The sequence below is a fragment of the Adiantum capillus-veneris genome, chromosome 11 (genome assembly GCF_014529385.1).
Source record: "Adiantum capillus-veneris isolate H3 chromosome 11, ASM1452938v2, whole genome shotgun sequence".
NCBI classification, from domain to species: Eukaryota; Viridiplantae; Streptophyta; class Polypodiopsida; order Polypodiales; family Pteridaceae; genus Adiantum; species Adiantum capillus-veneris.
Window position 1 is genome coordinate 128,096,947 of NC_140941.1, and position 8,740 is coordinate 128,105,686.

The 8,740-nt window shown below is 46.8% G+C and overlaps 1 protein-coding gene across 6 annotated transcripts; it reads right to left on the minus strand.

Moving 5' to 3' along the window:
* Positions 1–4,225: 4,225 nt before the first annotated feature.
* On the minus strand, positions 4,226–8,285 carry LOC147447993 (GATA transcription factor 9-like). 6 transcript variants are annotated; one of them, XM_086523889.1, is made up of 3 exons: positions 8,127–8,285; positions 6,335–6,713; positions 4,226–5,903 (listed from the first exon to the last, which is right to left on the minus strand). In XM_086523889.1, exons 2-3 carry the CDS (start codon positions 6,647–6,649, stop codon positions 5,076–5,078), a joined length of 1,143 nt encoding a protein of 380 aa, XP_086380015.1. In that variant the 5' UTR covers positions 6,650–6,713; positions 8,127–8,285; the 3' UTR covers positions 4,226–5,075. The 6 variants fall into 6 exon arrangements, with proteins under 6 accessions (XP_086380015.1, XP_086380018.1, XP_086380019.1 ...); XM_086523892.1 differs by lacking the exon at positions 8,127–8,285 and adding an exon at positions 7,745–7,878; XM_086523893.1 differs by lacking the exon at positions 8,127–8,285 and adding an exon at positions 7,497–7,729.
* Between the last annotated feature and the right edge of the window lie 455 nt (positions 8,286–8,740).

Consider the following 8,740-nt stretch of genomic DNA (forward strand, 5'->3'; position numbering starts at 1 on the left):
GAGTTTGGCAACCTATGAGGAATTGAATTAGTAAGAGTCTCTCGGTGCATTCTGATTGCAACCAATAGCCGCACATTTTTGAATGCCCTGAACAACTTGAAGCAGTCATCGTTGGCAAAACATGAATTTTGTCGTCTATGTTTTGCTTCTCAATGCATCTAGATGACTCTGGTTTCACGCTTATCACGGTGTCTTTGGTAATAAATGACCCTGTTTCATAATGATGTTTGTTCTCTTCTGGTTGTTTGGTTTCAGCAATCTGCACATAAGAAGCCTGGCCTATCGTTCTTAGTCTCTGGTTACTGCTGCTTGTCTTTGTCTTCGTCTTCATCATCCTCATCATCTTTAACGCTGCTTCCAAATAGGCTTAGCATCCACGGTCAGCACAATTTGGTGCAAAGAAAATGAAGGCTTCAAACCCTTAATGTCCGTATATGACCAAGCAAAAATATTTTTTAAATCTGTAGGCAAATCTGCAGTTGTGTTCTAAATTCCTATTTTAACCTAACTAGTATAGGATCTTGGTGGTGCCAAGGTTCAAATCCAATAACTCTTCTTCTTTGACTAGCTTAGAGAACTTCCTTTTCTTGAAAAAGGTTCTCTTTATCAAGTGTCTCATCCCACTCTGGCGTCTTTGCTTCTAAGATACTCGAGAGATCTTCTTTTTCTTCTTCTATGACAAGCTATGGTTTAGCTGCTCTGTCATCCACTTTACGTTAGACTTAACTTGGACTTAGCCCAATTCTCTAGCTTCTTCTTAACTTTGGACAGCTTTGAATAGGCACTACTGTCATCTTCGGTTATGCCATCTTTGATGACCTCCCTTGGTGCCGGCACATCCTTGGCACCTTGTGTTCTCTTATCCTTTTCTAATAATTGGGGACATCAATTTTAAACAAACCTAATAAGCTTGAACTAGCAGCCATATACATGTCTTCTTCGTCATCCTCAAGCCCTTCATCGAGGTATATGCCACTGCCACTTGCTCATCATACACTATTGCAAGCACTACCTTTGCATTGTTCCCTGCCTGGCGTTCATTTCCTCTTCTTTTTCAGTTTCTTAACTGTTTTGACCTCGCCAGGCCGAGCTACTTAGGCTAGCTTTTCATCTCAATGCACAGGGTATTGGTAGTGCCCAGCATTGCTGCTTGCTGTAACACCACTACCATCCCACTTACTATTGGGGCTTGTTGATCCCATTGTATCTCCTTCATCTTCATCTCTGACCAAGCGTGATGCTCATCCTCATTGCCGCGACATCGGCCACTGGCGATTTTCTTTGCCACTCTTTTGTTGGCTGAAGTCCATAATTACATCAGCTTGCTTCTGCCCAACTGCTGTGCTTGAGCCTGCTTGACCATCTCATGAGCGCTCTGTTCCCGCACGGTTCGCTGCTCAGTCCACTTTTCTACAGTTGGACTAACCGTGCTAGCCTCGGATAACACTAGTCCATCGTCTATTACGGCTCTACTTTGCATTAATGCAAATATCGGCGAGGGAGGGCTTGGATCATCCAACTTCACTATGGACTCTACGTTAATTATCCCTGCCAGGGGAAAGTTGTTATTTGTGCGTGGTTTCTACACAATTCAGGTGATTGCAGCCTCCCTAGCTGCCTCGTGCTCACGCAACATCATTCATTGATCACATGATTCGGGTCATTGCAATACTAACACCCTCAGGTTCGCCTCCCGTTGCCATCGCAATCAAAGCCTCGGCCGAATCCCCTGCCATATCCCCCACCGCCTCCGTTTCCGCCAGGCTAATTGTCGACAATGGGAGGTTGCATTGTGGACTCAGCTACAGTTACATGATGCTGATCCATTCAGCTTTGACTGCAACCCTGGGGCAAATACTGCTGCACATTTTGAGAAGTAAGATACTGATGTGCCCGCACTTGGGGCATTGATTGCTGGGCATAAAATGCAGGCTGTTGAGGTTGCACTTGTGGTACGTATATGTGCGTTTGCTTAACTGAATCTTGCTGAGTCGATCGACTAGTGCTTGGGCCATAGCCCAACACCAAGGTTGAGAACTACACAGCTTCGACCATTGTACCCATAGACCTCGGTCCACTATTGCACCATGGATTTGCTCACTCTACTTCCACATAACCTCCTCTTTCAGAATGACCACACCAGATGCCAAGTTGAAAGCCCGGTACAGCAAACCTATCACTTGCACCTCCCACAACTACACCGCCTACTTTTTCCTGAGCCTCTGGGCCAGCCGTTACTAGGGAAGGCCAAGGTATCATTTGCAACCGCTTCCTCTTGCACACTGTGGAGCAAAAGCTCCCATACTGCTTGTTGAAGGACCACTTCCTTTGAAAATGGGCACCTTAAGACAATGTACTTTCACCTTCTATCCAATTGCATGTTGGTCATGTATGTGCCGATCTAAAGATCATTGTTATAAGCCCTCTGAGAAATGACTCGCACAATGCTACTAGAGTCCGTTGATTCGCAGGCTCCAGTCGATTCACCAGATTTCAGATGTCGACTCCATACTCATAATTTCTGCTTCGGGTTGTTCAAGGCATTCAATGCGCAGCTATCGGTTATAATCGAAATGCACTAAGAAACTCCTTCAACTCCTCACAAGTCTCCAAACTCATGCACTGTGTCATCCATGCAAGTGCCACATCAGTCATTGTTGTAGTGAACGTTCGATTCATACGTAGTTGCTCGAAGGCTATCGACACGGCCATAATGGTCAGTCTCCTTAGACGGTCATCACGAACTTGCTCAGGTGCTACTGAGAAGTTTGCATCTTCAGCTTTGGCATCCTGATCACAATTCCGACAGGGGAATTCTCAAGACGGCAATTGGGGGTGGGCAGGTTGCTGACAGAGAATCAGGCGACGGGATGAATCAACGAACCACGCATCTCTCAAAATTTGAGGAACACACTGCTGATGGACTGGCAAGGTTTAGGTTGGAGAAGGGCTAGGGCGCGCGAGTAAGGTTCAAACACAGCAATGCCCATCCGAACTCTTCATGATTGAATTGCACAGCTCCACCACGGGAGGCATTCGTGCAGCCTCAGAGAAAGGCATCGTCCTGGGGGTATACAGGGGGCTTCATTTTCTTTAGGTGTGCAGCCCGGGACATTTAGCATCCAAGAACTCATCAGTGCGATCTCTTCAGCCTGACCCTGCACCTTCCATCTCCAATGCTAGCATCGAGCCCGGTAAGAGGAACTGCTCATGCATTCATACTTGGACCACTCAAGTGCAGGGAAGCTCACATCATTATTACTGAAAGTGTTGGACCGTACGGACCAACACAGGGAAGCTATTCTAAATTATGGTAGAGTCGTGCATGTGTTGTGCACTTGAGCAAAACACACACATTGTGGATAGGAGCAAGCACTTCTGTATCCTGTACTAAGGGAAAAGATGATGCATCTGTTTGCCAGTGTAACCATGTAGCTTCATGCCAAACATTTGGTATTGACAAAGCTGGACAGGCGCGCACAATATCTTGTGACCAGCCTTTGCCAATTAATGGGCTTAACCAATAACACTGTCACACAAAAATTGATAAGAGGCCTTAGAAGGGGAAGCATGGAGATCTACCTACAGTGAAGAGGTTAGAAGATGTAGCCATCAACAATCCCTTTTTTAGTGGTGGCAAACCATCCTTGAACAGTTCAAGTGGTGACAATCAATACTAAAACAATGCGTTAAAGCATGGTTAGGCATGAATAACTCATTTGTTCTGTTAAAATTTCACTGCACTCGTGTATTTAATTTTACACTCTCATACTTACAGAACCCTTTCTTCAACTCGGATTTCGATATAAAAAAGCTAAACTTTTGGCCAAAAATTGAGCATTTGACCAAAAGTTTAGCCGATCATCAAGAACAAAAGCCAAAAGTTGGACTAATTTATTTCATTGTTGCCAAGGAATTCAACTAAAGATGCGGTCACACAAAGTATAGTAATTAGCAAGATGTTACTGACACAACTATGCTAAAATCGGCATAGTTACAAAAGGCCTTGCATAGTTGCATGTAAAACGAAAGAGCACATGTGACCATGTGTAAGGCACAGTTATTTCGGAAATTGACTGATAACTATGCATCGTGTGAGCACTACCTGGCATTGCACCAGCTAACAATGCCATTTTTCCATCGGGCAACACACACAATTGTACCATAGACACGATCACTTTGACGAAAAGATAGAAATAGTTTCTTCACAATGACTGAAAAATGCTTTCTAAGAAACTCACCAAACTAGTTAGTTAAGGCATCCCATCCCCACTACAAGAAGGGTTAAAAGGATATAAGGTAAAGCTGAGAGAGAAAGAGGGGGTTGGGGGGTTGGGAGCGGCTATAAGATACAAGGAAGCAGCCGACGACGGGAGCTAGCTTGGTTGGTTGAGTACTCGTCCTCCATCACCCGGATGACGGGTCCAAGTGCAGCCGAAAGCTCGTCAACATGCATTGTATCATGCTCACAGGTATGTGAGTACGCACTGCTACAAAAAAAAAAAGGGATACAAGGAAGCAAGAAAGACAAATAAATGAAATGGCTAGTTCAAATACAAGTTAAAAGAACTGACTGCTTTTTGGTGGCATTTTTTCCTGCTCTGTCGGTGAGACTATAAATGAGGAGAGAAAAAGTGAGTGTGAGTGAGTGAGTGAAAGAGAAGGGTAGAGGCTCTCTCACTGCGATTGTGACTATGCTCGTGGTGTACGGAGCTCTCCACATTCATGAAATCATGATGCGTGCTGATAAACTTTCTTGAGAAGGGGATGTATTGGCAACCTACACTTCAAAGCCTACCTAGTCTAGTATCCCTAAAACCTACACACTAGAAGAGAAACTCAGATTGGGAGCCTCTCTGACAGCAGGAACATGTGCCTTACCCTCTCTCTCTCTCTCTCAAACACACACACACACACACATCTCCAGAAATTCCGCTCAGATGCAGCAAATCCGCGCTCGTATCAAGCACATACACAGACCGAAACCTGACAACAGCCTCCATACCGCGCATACATGACGAAACTCTCTGCCTTTGCCATCAGACCCCGTCGCTAACGCTCAAAATTTAGCATTGTCAGCATACCCCTAGCTGGTCCACATGCCCGCTAGTAAAGAGCTCGTCGGTTCGCTGCCGGCGCATCTCCAGCACCCGCCGATGCGAATTGGAATGAATCGACTCAACAAATGTCGGGCTCGCTGCTGGCCGGTACTCTGGTAAAAGCCTGCCTGATTTGTACCGCACCCCGCATGCATTGCAAAGAGTCTTGGGGCCCATCGGGCCGGCGCGCCATTGCGGGGTGCGTTGGCTACCGCAATGCAAACATCTTCTATCGCCAACTGCCGCATGCTGGCCACTTTTTGCATGTGCCCCTGCTGCACCCTTGGTGTTGTTGCTGGCTGATTTTGGCACTTTGCTGGCACTAGATGCCTTCTTTGTTGGAGAGATGAAAAAGTCATCTGAGTCGTCGTAACCCAAGGTCAATGTGCCCTCAGAGTCGGAGGAGGATGAAGGTTGATGCCGGCTTGTCAATTTAGAGGTGCATGAAGCCTCTAGGATGTTGCAATCATCAGTAATGGAGAGGATTCGAGTATTCCAGAAGCAGACGGCCGAGCGGGGACGCTTGCTGCGAGCACGGCCGGGTCGAGAGAGGTAAATATGGTCCGGGCTAAGTAGGTGCCTTCCACCCACACTAGTGCTGCTAGTAGTTGAGCTTGTTAAATGGTGGGTGCCTCTCCTATGATGGTCAAGCACTGACACAGGGCTGGCCCTGTGAGCTTGCTTGCTTTCTCTTAGCACATTATCATCATGCAAAAGTACTCCCTCCAGCACTGCGCCATCGGCTGAAGAGAACGATTCTTCAACAAAATTCGACAACCACTCCAATTCTGCCAAGTCATCACACTGAAAGGGCCAGAGAGGGAAAATGGAATTAATTACATGATCAATATAGAACCAAAAACACACAGCTCTAAGGTAAGAACTGCCATAGAATACCAATGTCTACCAGTATGAGAAAGCACTATTTTATGCAAGAGAGACAGCACATAGCTTATATAACAGCACCTACTTGATGCAATACCTTATGTACATATTGCCATATATTATTCTCTACAATCTTAATTAATTACACATACATATCAATAGGCATAAACCTAAATTAATTGTATGTATGTCAAAAGCCCTACTTGTATGTATTTTCATATGAAAACATGCGATCATGTATGTCTTTGCATCCCACCATTGAATATCCTAACAGGAGGTTTATGCTAATGTGACATTAATTACCAAGCACGCCCAATCCGTAATTAAGTTAGAAATTCAGTATAAATTACCGGCACACACAGCTCCCCGGAGCCTCCAGCGTCTCCCTCAAAAAGGCATAGAGTTTGCTGCTGTTGCTGCTTCGAAGGTTTCTCCGTAGCAGCTGATGAGACCGAGCTTGCCTTCAACTCATCACCTGACAGTAAAATTGAGGACGCAGGGGCACTGTCGTTGCTTTCATAGCTCTCAATTGAGCCCCCTATGTCTTCATTGGAGAAGTCGAGCAAGTCCTCAATGGCTAGAAAGTCCCCCTGCTCCTGCTCTGTTGCCCCCCCTCCTCTGTTGAAGCTGCCAGCCCTTTTAAATTCTGCACAGGAAGAGTCCATTCCCTTGTTGCCTTTCCTGCAGGTCTCTGGGTGGCGAACCTCTATGCTTTTTACTTTCGGATATCTGCGAAAAGGCAAAGGCCAATGAGCTACTAAATTGTTTGGCATGGCCATTACAACAATCATGCACAGAAAACATGAGCTGCAAACTAATCAAATTATAGTGGCAAGTCCTCTCTCTTATGCATGATAGGATGAATTGCACACAGCAGACTGTCGCGCGCTGAATTTCCACTACGAATTCTGCCATCTCTGAATTTCTATGACTCAAATTCACCCAACAACTACGAACTTCCGTGATTATATAATTAAACAGAGTGCAAAATAGACAATAGCAAAATTCATCCCAAAATAGACGAGAGCTTACTTATATGTACCAAGAGCAGAGACCAAAACAGAGTAAAGCGGAAGCAGGGGAAGGAGGCAAGACGAGAGAGAGAGAGAGAGAGAGAGAGAGAGAGAGAGAGAGAGAGAGGACTATTACGTGTGTAGAAGACTCCAAAACAAACTGTGTATGTATTATGCGAAAGAGGGTGGGTGGACTCTGTCTGTGGGGGTATGCGCAAATGGTGAGCAAGGAGACCAGTCGCTTAGAGAGAGGGGAAACAGAGTTTTGGGCGTGTGCGCGCCATGAGTAGCGTGTGTGTGTGTGTGTGTGTGTGTGTGTGTGAGAGAGAGAGAGAGAGACCAGTCTCTAGGAGAAGTATGGAGCCATGGCGGCGTAAGAGGAGGAGGGTGCACACTCTCTACAACTACTATTAGCAAGCATGGGCAGCTGCAGGGAGTGCTGGGCCTACTCTCTCTTCTACAGCTGCTACTTGGCACCCAACAGTACTTCCTTGCTTACTTGTTCAATTCAGTAGCGAGCAGCTGGTTTAGATTGTGAAGAAAGGCTGGTGAGTATTGGGTCCGCAGCCCACCACTCTCTCACACACACAATCTCTCTCTCTCTCTCTCTCTCTCTCTCTCTCTCCCCCCCGGCCCCAAAAGATTTCAAGCAGAAGCAAAGTGCCTCGCCCATGATTAAACCTGCGGCGGCAAGAGAGAGAAAGTGAAGGAGAGAGAATTCCAACCCCTCCACACTCACACACAGACCTCCAGAGAGACAAAGACGGCCTCCTCTCCTCTGCCGAAGTATAGAGAGAGAAAATGCGAGCAACCCAATAGTGGAGCGACCTTCCCTGCAGCTTCCGTGGTGTAATCTCGTTACCCTGGTAGAGAGAGAAACACGTATACACGCAGAGAGAGAAGAAGAAGATGGGTGCCGACAGCGGGAATTGAGTGCAAATGCTTGCAAGCTGGGGCAGCTCTTCTTGTCTGGAAAGCGAGGTTGCGGTACAGAGGCGCAACGCAAAAGCTTGGAGGAGTAGAGAGAGAAGCAGACATATACACGCAAATTTTAGAGAGAGAACACACTGTGCATGTGTATGTGTGTGCGAGAGAGTTTTCACGAGGAGTGCCGCTGCTTTGCAAGTACCTGCAGGGAGGAGAGTCGAGAGAAGCGCTTTGTGTGTGTATTTGTAAAATTCAAGGCAATCCGCTTGCCTCCCGTGTCTGATGAGAGCTCCCCTGTCTCCCCAGCTTTCTTCTGAGGAGTGTGTGTATGTATACGGGTTGAATATATGAGTGTAGAAAATGTACCTGCGAGCGTGTGTTGAAACTCCTACACTATGAGTGCGTGTGAGAGTAGAAAATGTGCGGGAGTTGTATGTGTGCATCTCCTCGGTGGGGCCTGTGTGTGTGCGTGAGAGCGAGAGAGGTGAAAGTGCGTACGCGGGTAGAAAGAGGGTGAGCTTGAGAGTGTGTGCGTGTGTGAGAGGGTAGAAAGAGGGTGCGCTCCTTCTGTGTTTTTGAGGGTAGAAAGAAATGCTGTGATTGTGCGTGAAATGTATGCGAGTGTGTGTGTAGAGATGGGTTGGCAGTTGTGAGTGGACGCACCTTCGTGCAAGGGTCGTGCACTGTGCGTGCTTCTACACGTCCGGCCTTTAGTGGGTGCCCCTCCCTCTTACAAACGCCCATTTTTAGCGGTACCTCCCACCTCGCGGCAGCATCGAGACCGTCACACTGCCGGCCCATCGACGGCCTCCTGCA

What these genes read in the sequence shown, in the direction of transcription:
- LOC147447993 (XM_086523889.1), bottom strand. Translation starts at nt 6,649, where the DNA reads ATGGACTCTTCCTGTGCAGAATTTAAAAGGGCTGGCAGCTTCAACAGA. An exon ending in CCGGGGAGCTGTGTGTGCCG is followed by an intron (nt 5,904 to 6,334) that starts GTAATTTATACT and finishes TGGCCCTTTCAG; the next exon opens with TGTGATGACTTGGCAGAATT.